At 40.8% G+C, this 21,837-nt stretch overlaps 1 protein-coding gene and 1 non-coding gene across 2 annotated transcripts in view; both read left to right on the top strand.

Annotated features, from left to right (window-relative positions):
• Dbx2 (developing brain homeobox 2) overlaps positions 1 to 3,973 on the top strand; it is a 30,936-nt gene extending 26,963 nt beyond the window's left edge. The window contains 1 exon segment of the mRNA XM_051159428.1: positions 3,096 to 3,973. Within this exon segment, the coding sequence (XP_051015385.1) occupies positions 3,096 to 3,422 (327 nt within the window). The 3' untranslated portion in view covers positions 3,423 to 3,973.
• A 16,626-nt stretch (positions 3,974 to 20,599) lies between these two features.
• LOC127201933 (U6 spliceosomal RNA) lies at positions 20,600 to 20,706 on the top strand. The gene has a single exon (XR_007832268.1). It is a non-coding gene; the product is annotated as a U6 spliceosomal RNA (small nuclear RNA).
• Positions 20,707 to 21,837: the final 1,131 nt, after the last annotated feature.

The raw sequence follows: 21,837 nt of genomic DNA, 5'->3' as shown, positions 1-21,837 counted from the left end.
ATCCCAGACACTTGCCAACTACCCTCACCCCCCAATACTCCCTCCTCCCTCCTACCCCAGATGGTTGCCAACTACCCCCACCCCCAATACTCCCTTCTCCCTCCTACCCCAGACCCCTGCCAGCTTCCATTCTATTTTCTGTTGTAGTACAGATGCATGTGAATATAAGAATTTTGTATGAGTGGAGTCATAAAGCATTTGTTTTTTTTTTTAATTGGATTATTTTACTAAGCATAATGTCTTCAAGGTTCACCTACATTGTAGCAAGTTTCAGAATTGCCTTCTTCACTGAGGCTGAATAATATTCCATTATTTGGATGCACTATATCTGCATAACTTCACCTGTTGCTGACCTTGATTATTCCAAATATTTGAATATTATAGATAATGCTACTGTGATGATATATGTGCAAATATCTCCCAGATTCCTTCTTTTAATTCTTTTGAGATTTTTGTTGCTTTTTCATATGTTTATAGTGTGTTTATTTGTACAGAAATTTCTCAGTTTTATGTAGGCAGCACTGTCTTCTAGGCTTTATTGCCTTTGGTGTTTTATGATTGGCTTTAAAAAAGATTTATGTCTTCAAGACTATAATAATAATTTCATATATTTTCTTCTAGAACGTTTGTAATTTTCTTTTTATATTTAGCTATTCAATCCACTTGGAGGGTTTTTTTCTGCATTTGTTCATTGATTATGAAGATATCATCTCATGGATTTTTTATTAAGAGATTACTTAAATCAAGTTCCATCTCTGCCTCTGTCTCCCTCTCCATGTATATCACACATACATACACTGTCACACACAGAGACACACACGCACAGACACATGCTCATGTGCACACACACAGATAGACACACAGACAGACATTCAGACACACACACACACACATGCAGACACACATACACACATATAGACAGCCACACCAGACACACACACACACACACAGAGGCACACAGAGACACATACAGATACACACATAATCACACGCACACACGTGTGCTCTGAGGAAAGAAGACAATAAGTGTGTATTAAGCAAAGCAGATGCATCCATGGGAACGGTACTCTCTTGGTGAAAATGCACTAAGGACTTGGCAAGCTCTTAGGAACAAATGCCCGCTGCTAATTATAAATGCATTGAGAGTAGAACCAAGTGTGCTGGTGCACATGCTTTAGAGCTGTTTTTCTTTTTTTTTTTTTTTTTTTTTTTTAAAAGCAAAAGCCTTAATCTCAGTATTGTAACTGATGCAGCAGTCACTGCACTCAGCTGCCTGGAGATGATTTCCTGTGCAGCCATTCAAAAGGAAAGGGGAAGAGACTTTTGTAGGTGTGGAAGGACTATGTCCTGTTTTGTTTTCTTCTTCTTCTTCTTCTTCTTCTTCTTCTTCTTCTTCTTCTTCTTCTTCTTCTTCTTCTTCTTCTTCTCCTCCTCCTCCTCTTCCTCCTCCTCCTCCTCCTCCTCTTTCTCCTCCTCCTCCTCCTCTTCCTCCTCCCCTTCCTCCTCCTCCTCTTTCCCCCCCAGATAGGGTTTCTCTTATAGTCCTGGCTATCCTGGACTTACTTTGTAGACCAGGATGGCCTCGAAATCACAGAGATTCCCCCTGACACCCCCTCCCCCCCCCGGCTTAGCCTCCCAAGTGCTGGGATTAAAGCTATGCACCACTATGCCCGGCTTATAGTTTCTAATAGAAGTCTTTTAAAAATGCTTATTGAATTTGTTTGCTGACAGTTCCATACATGTGTATAAGTGGTTCTCAACCTCTGGGTCTTGACCCCTTTGGGCGTTGCACATCAGATATCCTGAATATCAGATATATTTACATTGTGACTCATAACAGAAGCAAATTTATAGTTATGAAGTAGCGACAAAAATGGCTTTATGGTTGCGGGTCAGCAACTGCACTAAAAGGGCTGCAGCATTAGGAAGGTTGAGACCCACTGACAGATGTGGTACATTCTGTTCCTAGACACACTTACCCTAGAATTAAGTTTCAAGGCTTTATTTTCTAGAGGCATCGAATTTAGCTGGATTTTTTTCAAAATGGAAATCTAAATCATTGGTGTAAGAATGCAGTGTTGCAGCGATGACCGTTCTTGCTTTTTAATGTCAGGGAAGTAGTTGGGAATTCTTCTCAAGGATGGGTGAGCACACAATGGATGAGGGTGGTGCATCGAAGACCCAGGCTGGGTGTAAAGGGGGAAGCTATGATTCATTTCAAACCACCAACAAGCCCTTCTGGGCTAATTACAACCAATTGTTATATTCGTTGAGGCTAATTATCATAGTTTGATAAATCATGGGAGTAATCAAAACTTGGAAGCTGTATAAAGCCCACATTTATCAAAGCATTGCAAAATGTATTGCTAATCCAGTGTTAGAAAGCTTGCGGTGAGGTCTGTGTGTCGATGCAGCCTGGGCACCAGGGGCGGAAGCTCTTCACTTTGCTCTGCTCTGTAATCATGAGCTGGATAATTCTTCTAAACCACAGCTTCCTTAGATCTGAAATGAAGATTTCATCAAACCATAAAGCCCACCTATAGCTCTCACACAGACAGACAAGCAGACAGACAGACACACACACACACACACACACACACACACACACACACACACACACACACGTCCTCCCCCATGCCAACCAGCCAACCAAATATACTATCCCCAAATCAAAACACACAAATGCTGTACTAGTCCATTTTTCTTAAATAAATGTATTAGCATAGATTACATGACGTTTTACAATACTTAAAACTAAATTAATTTCAAAAGCCACCAGAAATACGGAATGTGTTCAGTATACCATACTCATCCTATTTAGAAGTGTATAGGTGATGCCATGTTGACTTCTTGGTTGCTTTTGAGAGAACCCGCAGGTTTGAGAGAATACACAGGCATTTTCCAGTTAGGCTCTTAGAGTAAGGAATTCTGTAGAATGTACAATGGAGGCGATTGACAGTTGAAAATGCTGAAGGAAGGGGTTGTGTGAGTGGTTGCCTAGTGTGTATGAGGTCTTAGTCAAAGAAATAAGTAAAGTACTAAAGTGCTGCATCTGCAATAAGTTGGTTTTCTTTCCCTGATTATTTTATCAATAGGTGAAGATTTGGTTCCAGAACAGAAGGATGAAATGGCGGAACTCCAAAGAAAAGGAAGTACTCTCCAACAGGTGCCTCCAGGAAGTGAGCCTTCAAGAAGACCAGCTGGCACGGCCAGCTGTGAGCCTTCTTCCTCAGTGCCCTTCCATCTGGGAAGTCTCCCAGCCACACTCAAGTCCCAGCTGGCAGGAGAATTCCCCAGAACCCACAGAAAGACTGACACAGGAGAATTCAGGGGTGCCAGAAGCAAATTCACTCCGAGGTGCCTTGTACTTGTGTCCTGAGAAGGAAGCTGGGGACAACGATGGCTTCAGTAGCGCCATGTGAAGGGCGCATGCTCCATGCTCATCTAAAAGAACCGTAGCCAGTAACATTTGGATTAAAGCCAGTTAGATTGTGCCTCAAAACTGCCTTAAACTAACCCTCTGGCATGATGGCTGAGCTGATGCCTAAGGAGAGCCACTCTGCTGTTTTTTATTTAGCCCTAGGCTGAGGCTGAAAGTATAAATGGAATAGACCCTCCCAGAAGGTACGATAGGACTGAAAGAATGAGAGCCAGCATCAGCCCCGAACGTGTTCTGAGTACATGTATATATGCGTGTCTGTGTGTATGTATTAATGCTCATTAAATGCATTAGAAGAAAACAGTTCTCTCCAAGTTTTACATGGAGCAAACACACTTCTTTTTATATGAAGGAAAACAGAAATAAAACCATTGAACAAATGTTAATTTTTCAAATGATGTAAATTTTGGGCTTCAGTGGCACACAATTAATTATATTTGTAAAAATCCTCCTCTTCCGGCTTCTGTGGTCTCCAGCTGTAAAGGAATTCTGGCAAGCTCAGCAGCCCTCGCCAAATGAGCCATGGTTAGGCACACACACACACACACACACACACACACACACACACACACACACACTGAAGATAGAGAAGATTAACTAAAAAATGAAACATCAACTTTTGAATATAGATATTAGTATTTCTCATTTCTAGGTCTGAGGTAGATGAGGTTGTCAGTGGGGAAGGTCCACATTCACTCACTACCTGGCTCTTCGTGTCTTCTTGTGGGGCTTATCCCAGACCAGAGTTTTCTACATAAAATAAATGCTTGAGTAGAAAGGTTTGCCAGTGAACAGGCCAGCGTTATATAACTTTTCGATTACCTGTGGCAACTAGTTTGTAATCAGCGGCCAAGAAGCCAAGCCACCATGTGTGTCACTGTTTTTAAACTGTCTCTGGTAGGACTAAAGGTCACGGTGCCGATGGGCTCCATGGTCTGTGCTGACTACACACTACATACAGGCTGAATTTTCTGCTCAGTTGGCCCATGCTGCACATGCTGTGTGGTTTTATGTGTTAACAGACGTCACCCAGATGTCGTATGATTACTCTGAAACAGTCTTTGTATAAAATCACGTTTCTGGTAATGATTTGCTTAGTTAATCCAAATATATTAATTCTAAGTCCATGAAAAAAAATTTTTACTTTGCAGGAAATGGAAAAAATAAAAAAGAAAGAAAGAAAGAAAGAAAGAAAAAAAGAAAAGGGAAATGATGTGGTTTTGAAAGAATCTGTAGACAAACAACAGGACTAGAAGAGTCCTTTACGGGGCCTTTTGTTAGTGAGGAAGTGACAGGGGCTTCTGCCTTGCTTACTTTCTCAGCTATGGGCTTCAAGGTGTAGGGTGAAGGAGAGAGGATATGTGAGAACAGTTGTGATCACCATCAGGAAATTAAGTTTGGATGGATGGAGTTTGGAGTTTGGACTGGTACACCAGTCTTTGCCACCTTTATGTTCCCTAAAGGTCATGCTAGGAGGTTGTCTTTGAGCTCCCTAATGGGAAATGGGAGCCAGGGATCTGATGACTGATGACATTTTAAAATGTGTTTGCAAAGTGAAATCCCAGCACGCTGTCTTTAGTGCCCACCTGCTGCATTTGTAGGCTGTTCTCTATTACCAGAGAGTATGCTGGGCATTTAGGACCTATCAGGTCACTTAGTCCCCGTGGCCATAACTCTGTGATGTAGACAGTGTTATGGATCACGGTTCCTGTTATCTCACTGATGGAGCTGGGGCAGTGCAAACGGGGGGCGGGGGGACCAGAGTCATGGGGTTCATAAAGTCAGGGTTCTGTGACCAGATTCACACTGTAAAATCTTTACCAACCCTGGGGGAACATGCTGCAGCATGGATGTATTCACACAGCTACAGGATGCCCTAATGGGAGAGGTCTTTTGGGGACGATGATAGAGTTTATTGAAGGAAGTCGGGAATACATTGATTTTTACAGCCTCTGACTTGGGGAATGGTACTCTCAGCATTATTCTCTTTCCTAGTAGATGCTGAAGTTTAGATAAAGAAATGCAAATCTTCGACTCTGAGGTCTCTGTGGACTCAAGTCTCAGAGAAGAAGTCCCTTGGTACGTGATGGGCCTGTGCTTGTTTTCCCCACTAGCTGATGAAAATCGTAAAAGCACTTGTATGTGGTCATCACGTCTCAAGAATAACTTGAATGAGAGACTTGTCAAGGCCATTTGCATATCCAGGTTGTAGAAATGGGTGAATTACTGCTTACGTGACTTTCTCGCAGGAACTCTGAGATGGAAAAGTAGAACTTCTCCATATAAGACTGGCCTGGTGCTCATTATGCAGGCCACCATTTTAATTGTCTTCCCCTGGAATGTGTCCAGGCTTAAGAGAGCCACACTTTAAAAAAAAATCAGTTTTGTGGGACCATAGTGTTGGTAAAATGTTTTTCCATACATAAGCATAAACATGTACACACTGTGTTCTCTCATACACAAGCATAGATAGTACACATATGTGTACACACATAGTACACAGCCATTGTCCACAGTGAGCCCTGTCTCATTTCTTTTTCTTTTTAAACCCCAATAGGAAGAGAGGATATAAGTGGGAGAAATCAGGATGATAAATTCTTGAATATATAAGGAAACGGTTGCAGAATTAATTTATGTCCTTTTCAAACCATTTCTGAATTAAGCATTTACCACAGGGACACAGTACTTGATCCATGAAGGTAGATCTTAGCACGCAGCTATTAATTTGGTTACTTTGTGGTTCTTTTGTGGCCCTCACACCCAAGCACAACCATAGCACACACATGTGTGCCCTCATACACAAGCATAGCCACAGTACACATATGTGTGCCCTCACACACAAGAATAGCCATGTTACATACATGGATAACCTTACAAACATAACTATGGTACACACACACACACACACACACACACACACACACACACTGACATACAACATAGATATGGTACACACATGTGTGGTCCCACAAGTATCACCATGGTACACACACATGTACCTTCACCCAGAGTACTGCCACAATACACATGAATGTTTTCGCAAGCACAGACATGTACACATATGTGCCCTCCCAAGCATAGCATGCTATATGTACGTGTACTCACACACAGCATAGCCCTGGTACACACGAGGCCTTTCTAGTGCTTATTTGCATTCTCTTCCTATAGATGTCTCCCTTCTTGTCCTCTGTTCACACCCCTCAACCTGGGCTTGTGTGAGCAATTTTTGTTAGCTAGAGTCAGATTCTTTTCTGGAAGGGTGATAACATATTAATGCATTTCTTCTCTGCTTTCCAGAGAAATACGCTTGTAATTAGTACCAGGACCACAGAATCCTGGAGGATGAGATATTGGGGGGAAAAAAAGAACACCTCAAAAGACATTTCTAAAATTGGTTTGTAAGTAAATGAAATGGATGTATTTTTTTTTTAATATTTAGGGATTAGAAGTATATAAACAAGTTAGAGATGATTGCAGGCTCTGAGACAATGAAGATGATTATCACTAGCATTTAAAAGATAGCCCTGCCTTTTAAATAATAAACAAGAAAACCAATTATTTAGCCGAGTGATTCTCAGGATTTAAAACCTGTCCACACGAGCACACCATAACTTCCCAACTCACCTAGCACCCAAACCCACCTCCTCTAGCACCCACACCCCCCTCCAGCATCCATACTTGCCACAACTCCCCAACCTCTCCAACATCCACACCTCTCTCTTCCAGTGTCCACACTCCTACTTGTCTCCACCAAATCAACACACGTATTTCTTACTTAAAATATAAAATTACAGATATTCTCTCCCCTAAAACAGCTTTCTGATGTCTCCATTTCTAAACTCCATCCTTCCTAGTGTTCAACAAGACCTAGTCATCCATTCGATCCATGAGATCTGTGAAGATCTTATACCTTTAACACAATGGAGCTTATTCCTCATGTTCTGAAGTTTGCTGGACTGCATCTCCAGCCACTTGAAATCTCCTTCAGTCTTTTTTCTTTCTTTCATTCAGCATTTACAGGGTATTATGTGGTAGGCATCGTCCTACTCTCAGTGTAGACTAATATGAGGAAGTAAAGGTCTCTGTCTTCAAAGAGCTTCTAAATTAGCTGCCTTGCCACACAATGGTTGAACCATTATATATGACTCCCACAAGACTCTAGTAATTTCAAGGGAAAAAACTAGCATCCTGAAAAACATCACCTCTTTTTGCAATGAGAGCTCTCTTAAGTGCTCTACTCATCCTAACACAAGGTGTCCAGCATCCCTCCTAGACACTTCTTGACTCCCAAGAGTCAGGATACCAGGAAGAATTCACTGGCTTCCTTTTTTCCACAATGTGTCCTGTCTCATTTTTTAAAAAAAGCCCCAATAGGATGAAAGGATATAAGAGGGAGAAATCGGGTTGATGAATTGTTGAATATATAAGGAAACTGCTTCAGGATTAATTTATATCCTTTTTCAAACCACTCCTCAAACAAGTGTTTACCACAATGACACAGTAATTGATCCACAAAGATGGTTCTTAGTATCTAGCTATTACTTCAGTGACATTGTGTTATTTTTTAATTTTTGGTTATAAATAAATGCACTTGAATACAGCTAACAAAGTAAAAGCCATGAAATTCCAGTAGATGGTACTTTTGAGGAAAAAGTTCAGTTACTTTTTAATGTATAAGTATGTAAACACATATGCCTAAACAGATTTGAACTGTAGTGTCTATCCAGTTTCACCGTCTTTTAAAAAAAAATTCTATTTGTTCATACACCATCTTCCCACGTCATTAAAAATTGCTCAAAACTATGATGGATGCCTTGTTCTATTGTAGCTCTTTAAGTTCTTGGGGTGAACCAGAGAATGGGCCAGAAAATGTCAGGGTATGGGAAGAATGACCACAGGACCATGATCTTCAGGAGAGAAAATATATTGTGTTTCTAATTTTTAAAAAATCTCAGCAGATGAATGAAAGTTGAGCAAGTTTGGTATTGTACTCTCAGGAGTGTTCAGTCTTAAGACACATCAAACACATGGAAGCGACAGTGTCTTCTACAAAGCCACAGTGAAGCCTATCAGAATGTAGCCTATCCATTTATAGTCCAAGTAGATGTACATGATTGGCCTTCAATGGAGCCAGCAGCAAAAGTAAAAATGTGGCATGATAGTCAACCTCTCTCTACTTGTGTTTTGCAGTCAGACGGCTACATCACTTAACTGTCCGTATTAATGAATCAGTATTTTGAGTTTGTATTGCTGTCTTCAAAGTGAATAGGATTCAAATTCAGAAAGCTGTGTCGTCACCTGAATGATTATATAAGGCCAGTGTACCCACATCGTTTAGCATTCTCACAATCTTGTGGTTCTTTCCTCAATGTTGCTTAAATGATAAAAAAAAATTATGGGTGTGCTGGGAAGTCTTTGAGATCAGAAAATTCCAAGGTTAACAGAGAACTAGGAAACATTGAGTATTATTCAAACCCAAAACTGAACCACCCACTCCGTGGCATTAATTGAAGCTTAAAAACCAAGCATGACATATTTGAATAAGATATAGTGATATAATTATTTCATAAGGTACATGTGTGTTGTGGGTATGTGTGCCCATGTGTGTGTGTGTGAAAGGTATTACTGCAAGAAGGCCCTGCCAACCACCAATGCCTGGTGACTCATGATTTAAATTATATGAGTCCATCTGCCTCTCTTAAGATGGTGTCTCCTAGATGTCCTCTTCCATGTGTCAGATTTTTCTCGTTCTTTCCCTTGTAAGGACACCTGACATTGGATTCAGACCAAACGGAGGGTAATATGTCACAAAATCCTTAAATGTAATTGCAACTTCAAAGGCTTTCTTCCCAAATGAGGTCAAATTCACAGGTCTCAGACATTTAAACACGACATACCATTTGCAGGACCAGTACAATTTATTCCAATTTATACCATGGTGAAAGGGGCACAGAATCAATAATAAGTGGACAATTTCCCTCAGCACTCTTCTAATGCAACCTAACTTACATTGTTTTGAGGTAAGATTTTATATCAGCCAAGCAATGTGCTACTTGTACGGATATTTGGGGAGTGCAGTTTTGTAAAATTACTTTCATTTTGGATTTTTTTTTAATGCACAGGAAAAAATTTAAGAAAACGCAACACTAATTTTTAAAGCCCTCACATGGGTTCCAGATGTTGACCATTTAATCCAAGAAGGTGTTTCCTTATTATACAAATGTGGTACGCATAAAATATTGGCATTGTTTAATTTATGACTCACACATGAACCATTGTTTTTGTGATATAGTTATTTTAAGTAATTCATAAACTAAACAATGCCAATATTTTGGACACATACCACATTTGTGTAATGAGGAAACACCTTCTCGCATTAAATGGCCAACATCTGGGACCCATGTGGGAATTTCTTTGAAATTTTAAATAAAGACAAATTAGTATGTCATAAAACTAACATGGCAAGTCAGAGGTGCAAGGATCTGGTAATCAAAGATGAAGTCACTGTGGTACCACACTGTGGCTTAGAGAGTGAGGATGTGATGAACGGAAAGAGCCAATGGTGCTTTTCCAACACTGGCATGAGGATGGGACAAAAGCAGGTGTGGAAAGAAGTGCAACGTGGCAACACTAATTCAGGGTCAAAGTTCAGCCAAGAGTATTCTTAGTAGGTGGACTCTTCTTCACTCACAAATCACAACAAAGAAGAGCTCCTCAAGGCACTTCAAGTAACACCCAACGTTTTCTAAAACAGACCGTGAAAGCATGCCATTGGGAGTGGCTAGTGAAGTAATCAGAAATTATGTCAAGGAAAAAGAACTTAACCTCCTGAGCAACAATGCTGGTGTGGGAGATGAAGGCAGGAACATCATGTAAATCTAAGAACAGAGAGATGGTGACAACGTTGACTTAAACAACCTTAGGGAATAGGCAGGAAGCAAAAGTCAGAACTCTGTGGCTGACTAGTGGATGGAAAGGGATGGGGTGTGATATGTAAAAAGTGTGAAGCAGTTTGTCTGTAAAGGAGTGGAGAGAGAGAAAGTGAAAGCTGCATGGGTTTGAGCGGTAAAGTCATAAAACCCTTCCTTCCTTTCCTACTTTCTTTCCTTTCTTTTTTCTTTTTTCTCTTTCTTTCTTAAGTTGGGAATTACCAGAGGATACTATGATGACGATGGGATGTTTTAGTTAGGGAGAAATGATAGCACTGCAGGAAAAGGGAGAAAAGCAGTCCACTTTGGTGATGGTAAAAGTGATTGAATGAAAGAAAAGCCACTGGTGGAGACCAGACCTTCCATGCAAGGGGAGATGTGTAGAGAAAACCAGAATGGGTGCAGGGCACTTTGATGTGTATGCCTGGTGTGTGTACAAGCCTAGTGTTGCTGTTGAGAATATTCTTGGATCACTCTTCCCTTTTATTATTTTGAGGCGGGGTCTCTCAGTCACACCCAGAGGCCACTGGGTAGCAGCTGGCTCTGTGGATCCCCTGCCTATGCCTTCTAGGGCTGGACTTAAAGGCAGGCTGTTACATCTACCTAGATTTTCCATGGTTTTGAGAATCTGAACTCTGGTCGACTTGTTTTCACAGCAAGATCTTCAATCAGGAACCACCCCTCCAGCTCTGTCACTGTCTTGGAGTAGAACCTACACAGAGGTTTTAGTGAAACTGCTTCTACTTAATTCTCGTTCCATCCTCACTGTCTACCATAGCTCTTTACTCCAAACCGAATTAAATGCTTATTCTTCTCATACTCTTTGTTCTGTCTTTAGGGCTTTGTTTGTGTTATTTTTCCCATTCTGCCTAAACAATTTAACTTCATTAAACTCTATTTTAGTGTCATGTAGACTTCTGAGCGAAGGCTAGGTCAGACAGAAGACGTAGTAATTGAGAGTACCTTTGCTCATTAGTTTTAACTGTCAACTCGAGCCAATCTGGAGTAACTTAGGAAGAGAGTCTGGACGAGCAATTATCTGGATTAGATTGGCCTGTGAAAATGTCTGTGAGGGATTGTCTTAATTGTCAGCTGATGTGAGAAAGCCAACTTTGAATGCTGACAGCACCATTTTATGGGCTATCCTCCGGACTACATAAAGAATGCCAATCGAGCAAGGACATGTTTATTTCTCTCTGCCCTTGGTGGTGGATGTGGTGTGACTCGTTGAGTTCCCACCTTGGCTTCCCCGAAATAATGGACTGTAACTTGGAATTGTAAGCAGAACAAACTCTTTTCTCCTTTCCTTAGCTTGTGGTCAGGATATTTTTATCACAGCAGCAGAAATGAAACCAAGAGAGAAAATGGAGTCCATCCATGCAAATGTTGGTAAGTAAGAATTTTATAATATGTTTGGTTCAAAGGACAGCGAAGAGAGCTGTGTGACTGTAAGGTATGAACGGTATGGAGTGTGCCAAGGGAGGTCAGAGGTTAATGGATACAGTATAAATGAGTGTAAGGTCTTTACCTTTTACTGTGAGTGAGCGAGAGAAGGATCAGGCAAATGGTGTGAGCTTTTAAAATTTTTAGGTGGTCAATTCATTTCTAACTAAATGACTAAATGGAGACGGGTGTTGGGAGGTCTATCAAGAGGATCATAGAACAACCTTCAAAGGAAAATATGGTCACTTGGAGGCATAGAGGTCTTTTGGAAGACTCCACCCAGCTGGAGATCCAAGCAGACGTGAAACATACAGCCAAACTCTGAGGCGGAGTGCAGGGAGTCTTATGGTAGGAATAGAGGGACCTGGAGGGCTCAGGAGCTCTACAGGAGACCAATGGAGCCAACAAATCCAGGCTGAGGAGGGGTCTTCTGCAGAGACTGATGCATCAATCAAGTACTATGCATGGTGGGGACCAAGACCATCTGCTCAGATGTAGTAGATAGGCAGGCAGCACAGTCTCCTTGTGGGTCCCATAACATGGGGAGTAGGGACTACTTCTGACATGAACTCTGGCCCCCACATGTGGATAAAGGCTGTCCAGATGAGATTTGATAGGCTGTGGTCAGATGTTAGGGGAGGGAGGGAGAGGTTATGAGGGAGGGAGGTTGGGATCCAGAAGTGATGAGGGAGGTGGCTACAATTGGGATGTAAAGTGAGCAAATTAAGAATAAATTAAAAATAAATAAGTAAAAAAAGTGGTTGAATTCTGGAAAGATTTTAGTGACAGCCAAACATGTTAGCTGACTTATAAGATAGAAGGGTTAAGGATCAAGGGTTTTTATTGGGCTCTTGGAGGGACAGAATCATCATTGGGGTAAGTTAGGTTTTACAGAGGATATCATCAGTTAAGTTTTAAGCATCTTGAGTTTATAATGCCATTGATCTCTTCAAGGGAGCTATGGAGGGGTAACAATGCATAAAGTTAGACTTCAGGAGACGATCCTATGTTGGAGGTAGATTTGTTTTGATGTCATTAGCACATAGGTAACAAATAAACAACTTAAGGGAAAGATGATTTATTTCGGCTCTCAATTTCAGGTTAGAGTACAGCATAGCAGGCACAGAGTCTATCATAGAGTCCAAGGCAGCAGGAACTTAAAAGAAAAAGTCGAGTCACACTCAGAGTCAAGAGCAAGGAGAAGCGAATGCATGCATTTTAATGTTTGTAGGCTTTGATTATTTTAAATCTACCTTATTTGCATGAGGCAGTTCCCAGCTGAAAAAGATCAATGCCCTCTCATGAGGCAGTTACCAGCTGTGGACAAACTGGAGGAGCCCCCATATCTCATGCTTTGGATTAAAACAAAAACATGTTTAAAGAAGCCAAAACTTTCACAACAAGTGCTCAACCCCCCCCCTTTTTTTTTTTATTCTTACACAGTCCAGGATGAAAACTAGAGAATCATGCTGCCCTCTTCCAGACTGCGTCTTCCCAAACCAGTTAAGGCAATCAAGGTAACTTTTTTTTTTTTTTTTTAACAGACATGTTCACTGGCCAGTCCTTCACTAAGCCTCTCTTCTTGGTGCTAGGTTGTGTCAAGCTGGCAATTAAAACCCCATCATGTTAGGTCTATATAAATTTGCATCTGTGGTAATTTTTTTTTTTTTTAAACTGAACTTTTTTGGTCATTGCCCAGAAAATGTTTTTATATGTGAAATACTTTTCTTGGCATCCACTTAATATCTTGGGGTGGTGCTGCATACTTTCCACCTTTCTCACCTGCTTGCTACAAGATGTCTCTTGAAAGCAACACATAGCTGAGCTTGGTTTTGTTTAATTGTTGAAGTTATTATTATTATCATTATTATTTTTACAAAACAGTGTTTGTTTCTCTTAGTTTCTTTCTTAGTTTGGCTATCACACAAATAATCCAGACTCATCTATACTACAAGGCTTCACAACATAATCTGAGCAGTTTCAGTGTGTTTTTAACCCTCTCTGCTATCGTGTCTTACGCCCAGAAAATGTGCCAGCAATACTTGCACTTTGTAACTTTCCTCGGCTCCAGCTCCTTCCTCCTGGTCTTCCTTGGACGTCTACCTATGGCTCAATTCCCTGGTTCAGTCTTCTACATCCTCTCTTCACTTTTTCTCCCCTGGCTGGCAGGAAGTCCAGCCCTGTTCTCTCCCCTGCTCAGCAACTGGCTGTAAACTGCTTTATTGACATATTAGGAGGACAATTGGGGAGCAGAGTTTATACAACATTTATCCTAGGCAGTAAAACCTCAGAACAAAGCTTGCAACCAGACATGGCTGGAGCAGGGATGTTATTATAGAAATCAGCATTTAAACCACACAATAACCTCATGCCTACATTTAACCCATTCTGGTCATGATTATGTTACATCCATCATAATAATCACTGATTGTTTTGGATAATTTCTTATGTGTTTCTTCCTGCCTGAACTGCCTCTTAAAGTTCTCCCCACAGGTAGAATTGGTTTCTCTAATGTTGCAGCGTTTCCTTTACACCAATGACAATAAACAGGAGCGCTTGGGCAGATGCCGAGAGCTTTTGGAATCCCTGATGTGTCTCACCAGCATTTCACAGAAGTAGCTGAAGAGGCTATGCAGGTATCATATGTTCTAGGTTACCAGTGAGAAAGAGAGAGGGAGAGAGAAAGAGAGAGAGAGAGAGAGAGAGAGAGAGAGAGAGAGAGAGAGAGAGAGAGAGAGAGAGAGCGCATTGCAAAGAAGCCCAAGTTCACGGTGCCACAGGGACTCACTGGCTTTAGTCATCTCTGGAGTAGATCCCAGAGACAATAGGTTTAGAATAAGTTGTCCGGGAAAATCAGGACATTGGAACCAATTCCAGCACAGTCCTCTTCCCCGTGAGTCTATTGAAAATGAACTCTCACAGACAGTGTGGGATCCAAACTTCACTTAATCAGATGCACGTAGGTTAGGATGAGTCAGGCCCTGGGCTGGGGACTGGAGAATCAAATCAAGATGGGAAAAGTGGATTTCAACCAACCCAAGAGGTTACTAAGGCTTTCTGTCTTTAGCTAAGATTACTAAACTTTTTGGCAGTTGGGAGATTTTGCAACAAAGTTTCTTTCTTTTTTTTAGTTATTAATGTATTTATTTATTCACTTTACATCCAGGTCATAGCCTTTGCAACACAACTTCTTAAGGAATGTCTGTTAATATATCACAGTTCTCAGGGAGAAACATGGATGGAGAAAAGCCACTACTTTGCCTGGTGTGCTAGTACCAACAGTGGGTTGGAATTTTCTTTTTTCTTTTTCTTTTTCTTTCCTTTCCTTTCCCCTTCCTTCCTTCCTTCCTTCCTTCCTTCCTTCCTTCCTTCCTTCCTACCTTTCTTCCTTGGAGGGGGGTGAATCCTGGGAAAATTTCAAGGAACAGATGAACACACATGTCTGTGTGACCCAGGCTGATGCTGATGCCTTTAGCATTCTGATAAACGCTAATGACCTCGCTGTAATACAGTACTGCTCTGTAGATGTTGTAATGCTTAGGGACATTTTCAGTCATGATTGGAGCTGTACTAGCAGCATGGAAAGGCCGGGGGTGATGCTGAGCGTTCTAAGGGGTGATGCTGAGCGTTCTAAGGGGTGATGCTGAGCGTTCTAAGGGTACACTCACACACAACAAAGAGCTATTTGGTTCAAAATGTCAGCAGTGCCAAAGTTAAGGATTCTGCTTTAAACACATTTTCAGGGCTTTTAGGGACTTCTTGAGGCTTAGTCATACACAGGCCACTTTGAGTCAGCCGATCCCAGGTCAAAATGTCTCCTCCCCCCACCAGGCTTTCTGCTTCATTCAAGAAGCAAGTGAGATGTCCGGAGCCTCATTTCACACAGCTGACATTACTTTAGAAGGACTGCAGAAATGTTTAATGATTTTGATTTTTTAAAGACAGCAAAATGTTTACAACTCCCTACTCGTTTTCAAATCCATGTGTATGTTAATTTAAATATGACCAGCATGTGCTTTATTCAGATACTAGTGAATCAAGGCATTATTTTTAGTCAGTTATATGATGCTAGCGAAGTCAAGTGCGACTTTTTTTCCTAGTTAGTCTCCAAAGGGTCATTGTATTTTAACAGACGGTTAGGTTTTTTACACTAGAGAGTTTTCCAATACACATTCCGGTCATGCCCACGTGCACAGTTCTATCAGGGTTCAGTGAAATGCTGAAGCCTCTTCCTTATTTTACCATGCTTATTCAGAATACAAATGTGTGGAGAATGACTCATTAATTGCCAATTAAATGATCTTTGTTTTACTAAACTGCCAACAAAGCAAAATTGTAACCGTTGCCTCATTATAGCAGTGAAGACAATTCTGGAAAATGGCATGAAGCTCGTAGGTGAACAGTTGCATTATTAACTTTCATAAACAAGCCCACTAATTTGGAATTTACCAAACTTTCTGCTGTGGTTTTGGGATTCATTAAAAGGCTGACGGTGTCGCCCAGCTCTCTGTGTTACAAAGTACATCTTACCTGACAGTAATGTGCTATGACGTCAAAGGTATTCTATTAAATCCTCCTGTTCATTGCTTATTATTCTGAGATTGAAAAGTAAACAGGCTTAAGAAAACTGCACCCCTACTCACTGATTAGTCTCCATGGTTAATGCCATTGAGCTACCTTTGATTTGTGTGCACTTGGGCAATTATGCATATGCATACATGTACATGTGCCTGAGTACATGTTCACATAGGGCACATGCATGTATGGAGGATAGAAGTCAATGTTGATCCCTGGCTTAAGCTTAGAGACAGGGTCTCTCACTGAACCTTGAGCTTATAGATGGAACTGGGCTGGCTTGACCATGAGCATTAGGGCTCCTTATGTCTTTGTGCCCAGCATTGGGGATGACAGGTGCATAGGCATACATTCAGTTATTTCATAGTAATCCCAGGATCCAACCCAGTTCCTGTGCTTGCACTTGATTGACTGGTCCCTGTCGCCATTTTTGATTGACCATGAAGGCATATCACGATCACCTTTTTCCTCTCTTAATATTAATGTTGAATTTCTGGAAACTATATGATAATTACTGCTAAGTCTTCACTCATCACTTTAATCTTTGAGGAATGAATGAGGCACACTGAGGCATTTGGAGAGATTTCATCATTGTGTAATCGATTCAACAAGTCTTCCTTTGTTCTAGACTATGGACTATGCACTTGGGGGGCACAAAGAATGAATCAAATAATGGCTGTCTCCTCAACTACTCATCTATTTGGGGTGGTGACTCAAGTAGGCAATTCTTTAGACATTGGTCAAGCATCAAGCATCTTTTTTATTTATTTTTTATTTTTTATGTTGCAAGCACAGGCTTAGGCCCCACAAATCAGTCTGGGAATTCCATTGAGCCTAACTCCTGCCTTCCCAGTCACAATGTGTGAAGGCACTGTGGGGATCTGACAATGAAGCAATGGCAAGAAGGCCCTTCTTGGCAAGGAAACATGAGCAAGAAGCGAGCAGCACACTCCCTGTTTGTTTGCTCCAATAGCCTTTCTCCCTCAGTGCCCACCAAGGAAACATGAGCAAGAAGCGAGCAGCACACTCCCTGTTTGTTTGCTCCAATAGCCTTTCTCCCTCAGTGCCCACCAAGGAAACATGAGCAAGAAGCGAGCAGCACACTCCCTGTTTGCTCCAATAGCCTTTCTCCCTCAGTGTCCACCAAGGAAAGTGTGATACCGTAAATCACAGACAAGTAATCAAGTGCTACAAGAGATGGAAGTAATCCTATTTGGCCATAATATAGTTGTATCATTGGCTGCATTGAGTGGAATTCTGTCTGTATTCAGACCGAAAATCAGCAATGTAGTTGGAGATTAGTCACTATTAGTTTTCAAGTAGAGCTAAAGAGGGTTGACAAGGTAGTATTTATGAGATATGAGGAACAAAGGGGAAGGCAGAGGCTGTTGATCCCTAGCTTCTCCATGTGTGCTCATTGGAGAGTCTTCTCAAGAGGCTTTGCTGTCCATGGTGCTAAATTCATTTGTCTTCTACATGCTAGACCTGTGTATATTCTGCTCTACACTTCACTTTTGTACTATTGAAGATGAAGACTCAAGAATCTTTTCATTTACCTGAGAATCTGTAGAAGATATTAGTGTTCTTACCTCTCTGGTGTCCTTCTTATGAGCAATCCCAGAGTGATTTGAGCAGTGATGATGACTCCATCCCTCAGATGCAGAAAGAGACATACCCCAGGCCTGGTGGATGAGACAGCCAGGGCGCTCTGACCCATGCTGAGAAAGGTTGTCCATGGCCACTGTCTGCCAGAACTATTTGGAATGCTTCTTTCTGCCTGGGAAGTTGCTAAGCGACTTTAAAAAAAGAGAGTGGAAGGCAACAGATTTGTTTTTAAAATTGTGTGAAAGAGAGATTTCCAGAATGAAAATGCTATAGTTAGTATGATTCTTTGTGGAGAAAGGGTGGGAAGCTACTAAAACTAAAATTAGTATGTGACTTTCCCACAAAAGGACCAAGCATATAGCCTTTGCACTGGTGCCTGCAAGAGCTAGCTCTCCATGGGAGGAACAGTGAAAGCCATTATGAAGACATGACTAAAGCTAGAAACCTAGACTGTTTTATTTGCTTAAGCTAATGGAGTCTACCTAAGCTGGCTTGAGTTTGGGTTTTATTAAGTAGCAATGAAAAGAATCCTGGCTTGTAATACCACTATGCACTCTGAAAGTTTTTCAAGGGAAATTTAGAGGTCAGTGTATTAGCAGCATGATGTAGGTGGTAGAAATTAGATTTATAAGAAAAGGTTTAATTAAGTCATTTGAGTCGCGAACCATAGGACACATTTGTTTATGTTTTCTCAAGAAAGAGAAAAAGTCTCTCATAAATTCACAGCTCCGTGTGGGAAATCCTAAAGTCATTCACGGATGCTATGAAGACAGGTATGCCATGGGTATGGACTCAGAATGAAGGCCAGTATCAACAAGCCACTGTGGTGGGACAACAGATGGACATGCTGAGCATCGAGTGTGTTTGCATCAACTCATTGCCTTCTGTCAGGCACAGTAGCCCAGAGGCTGCATTTGTCAGTTTTCACCACGAATTACTTGATCTCGGCTGTATCTTTGTGTCTAAAAACGTGGAAAATTGTTTTTCTAGGAATTGGGAATTGAACAAATATCCCAGATTCTTTATAGGACCAATTGTTCTTTAATAAGAGGTTCCAGAGGTTTCTGTGAAGTCAGAGATCTGTTTTTGTAGTAATCAGTAGAATGTCCTTTCATCTGTCTGTAAATGGAGCAGCAGTTACCACTTAACACTTGTTATTGCTAGCTCTGCAGCTGGCAATATTTGCTTCCTGTAAATTACACATCCTCCTGTTTGTTCTTATCTCCTTGGTTCCATCCTTAAATTATGATATGAAAATGGCATACTGTTTTTTTAACTAGTCAGGAGGTTAGTCTACTTTTGGTCTTAGTTGGCACTAGGCACAGTGCTAAGGGCTCACATATTTCCTGTTTTGCATGTCAACCCTGAAAGGTTAGCATTTTTGTCACCTTTTTTGAGGTTGGAACCCTTGTGGATTTTACCTGAAGATGTCACAACACCTGATGTCAAATTATACCACATTGACATAGTAACAAAAAACACATGGTAAGGGCACAAACACAGACATATAGAGAAGTGAAACAGAACAGGGGATCCAGAAACAAGTCCGCAGAACTATGGCTACCTAAATTTTGAGGAAGGTATCAAAATAACCTATACCAGAGAAAAGATAGCCTCATCAATAAAAGGTGCTGGCAAAATTAGATCTCTAGCTGAAGAAAAAGAATAAAACAGACCCATAGCTTTCACTTTGCCCAAAACCAATTAAAACTGGACCAAGGACCTTAATTTTAAACCCCAAACACTAGAACTTCTGGAGAAGCAGTTCTCAACTTTTGGGGTGCACTCCCTTTAGGTATCAAATGACCCTTTCACAGGTGTCACCTAACAGCATTGGAAAACACAAATATTTACATAATGATTCATAACAGTTGCAAATTTTCAGTTATGAAGTAGTAATGAAAGTAATTTTACGGCTAGGGGTGGGGTCACCACAACATGAGGAACTGTATTAAAGGGCCACAGCTTTAGGAAGGCTGAAAATCACTGCTCTAGAGGAAAACAGGGAATGCACTTCAAGATGCATGCATATATATTCACATTTTTGCAAGAACTTTTGAACACAACTCTGGTAGCACAGAAAACAGTCCCAATAATTAAGACTACTGAAAAAAAAAATACACTTATACAACAAAGAAAACTATCAAGCTGAGAGAACAGGTTGTCTACAGAATGGGGGAAAAGTTTTGGCATCTATACTTCAGACAGAGTTAATATCTGAAATATAGGGCTAGAGAGATTACTCAGAGGTTAAGAGCACTGGCTACTCTTCCAAATGTCCTGAGTTCAATTTCCAGAAACCACATGGTGGCTCACAACCATCTATAACGTGATCTGGTGCCCTCTTCTGGCCGGCAGGTGTTACATGCAGGCAGAGCACTATAAACATAAACAAACAAATAAATAAATACATCCATCTTTAAAAATATCTGAAATATATCAAGAATTGCCAAAGTTAACCACCCCCCCAAATCTGTCAGTCAACAAATGAGCTAATGAAATAAATGCACAGTTCTCAATAAAAGAAACACAAATGACCAACGAGTAGGTACAAAGTGTTTTGAGACCTTTAGCCACCAGAGAAATGCATACTGAAACTATTGTGAGAGTGCCCACTGAAGTTGCACATATTTTAGAATTAGAAAAATACGAAGAAGATTAGCATGGCCCCTAAACAAGGATGACGTGCAAATTCATGAAATGTTTCATATTAGAAAAAAAAAAAAGCTTACTGTGAGATTACATCTCACCTCAGTTAGAACGCCTATCCTGCAGAAGGAGGACAACAAGAAATGCTGTTGAGGAGTGGGAAAGAGGAATGCATAAACCGGTGCAGTCACAATGGAAATCAGTACAGAGTTTGCTCAAAAAATAGAAGTAGACGTTCCATAGATGCAATTCTAGCACCCATGGGCATACACTCAAAGGAATCTGTAGTCCACAGCAGAGAGGGTTACACACCCTTGCTCACTGATGCATTGTTGACAATAGCAAGGGCTGACTCAGCCCAGATATCCACCAGCAGATGGATTGGGCAATGAAAGTGTGGTACATACACACAGTGGGACTGTACTCAGATGCAAAGACAAATAGGCCATAAAACTGCCAGGGAAATGATGCTTCTGTTTCATATTATATCTAAACAAGGTAAGGCCAAAACTTCGTGTTTCTTTCATATGCAGATTCTAGCTTGTATTATTTACATGTATATAAGTGAGGTTGAGTGTGGGTATGGGAAGAAGACTATGAGAAGAGGGAAAAGAGGCGTTGAGGAAGGAAGGAAGGTATAGACACAAGAGACATGAAAACAGAAAGGAAGCCACATGGTAAGCAGCGGGGTACAAGGGAAGCAGTCGGGGGGGGGGGGGTGGGAGAGAAGAAGAAGCAAAAAAAGGCATTTTGTTTGAAATCTTCACAATGAAACCTAATAATGCGTGTGCTCCTTAAAAGCTATTAACATAAAAATTCAAAAGTAAGAAAAGAGATTAATTAAATGGAAGATAAAAAGAACAAGAGATAAAATATGCCAAATGATAAGTTAGTCATAAAAAATTAACAAAACGAAACAAATAATTAGCCAAATTAACCAAATGAAAGAGAAGATCCAAATTTTAAAAAAAAATTAGAGATGAAAAAATGTTGATGTTTCTATAGAGACCATTGAAATACAGAGACTCATTGGGAAATATGTCGAAAATGTATTTTTAAAAACTTGAAAATCCAGAAGAAATGAATAAATTCCTAGGCACATACGACTTATCAAAATAAAACCAACAGATTAAAGCAGTACATAGGCTGTTTACCGGGAAAGAAAAGCCCAGGGCCAGGTGCATTCACTGTGGAGTT

The sequence above is a fragment of the Acomys russatus genome, chromosome 17, assembly GCF_903995435.1.
Source record: "Acomys russatus chromosome 17, mAcoRus1.1, whole genome shotgun sequence".
Taxonomy (NCBI): domain Eukaryota; kingdom Metazoa; phylum Chordata; class Mammalia; order Rodentia; family Muridae; genus Acomys; species Acomys russatus.
The sequence above is the reverse complement of the archived record's forward strand: the minus strand, read 5'-3'. Positions and strand labels throughout refer to the sequence as shown.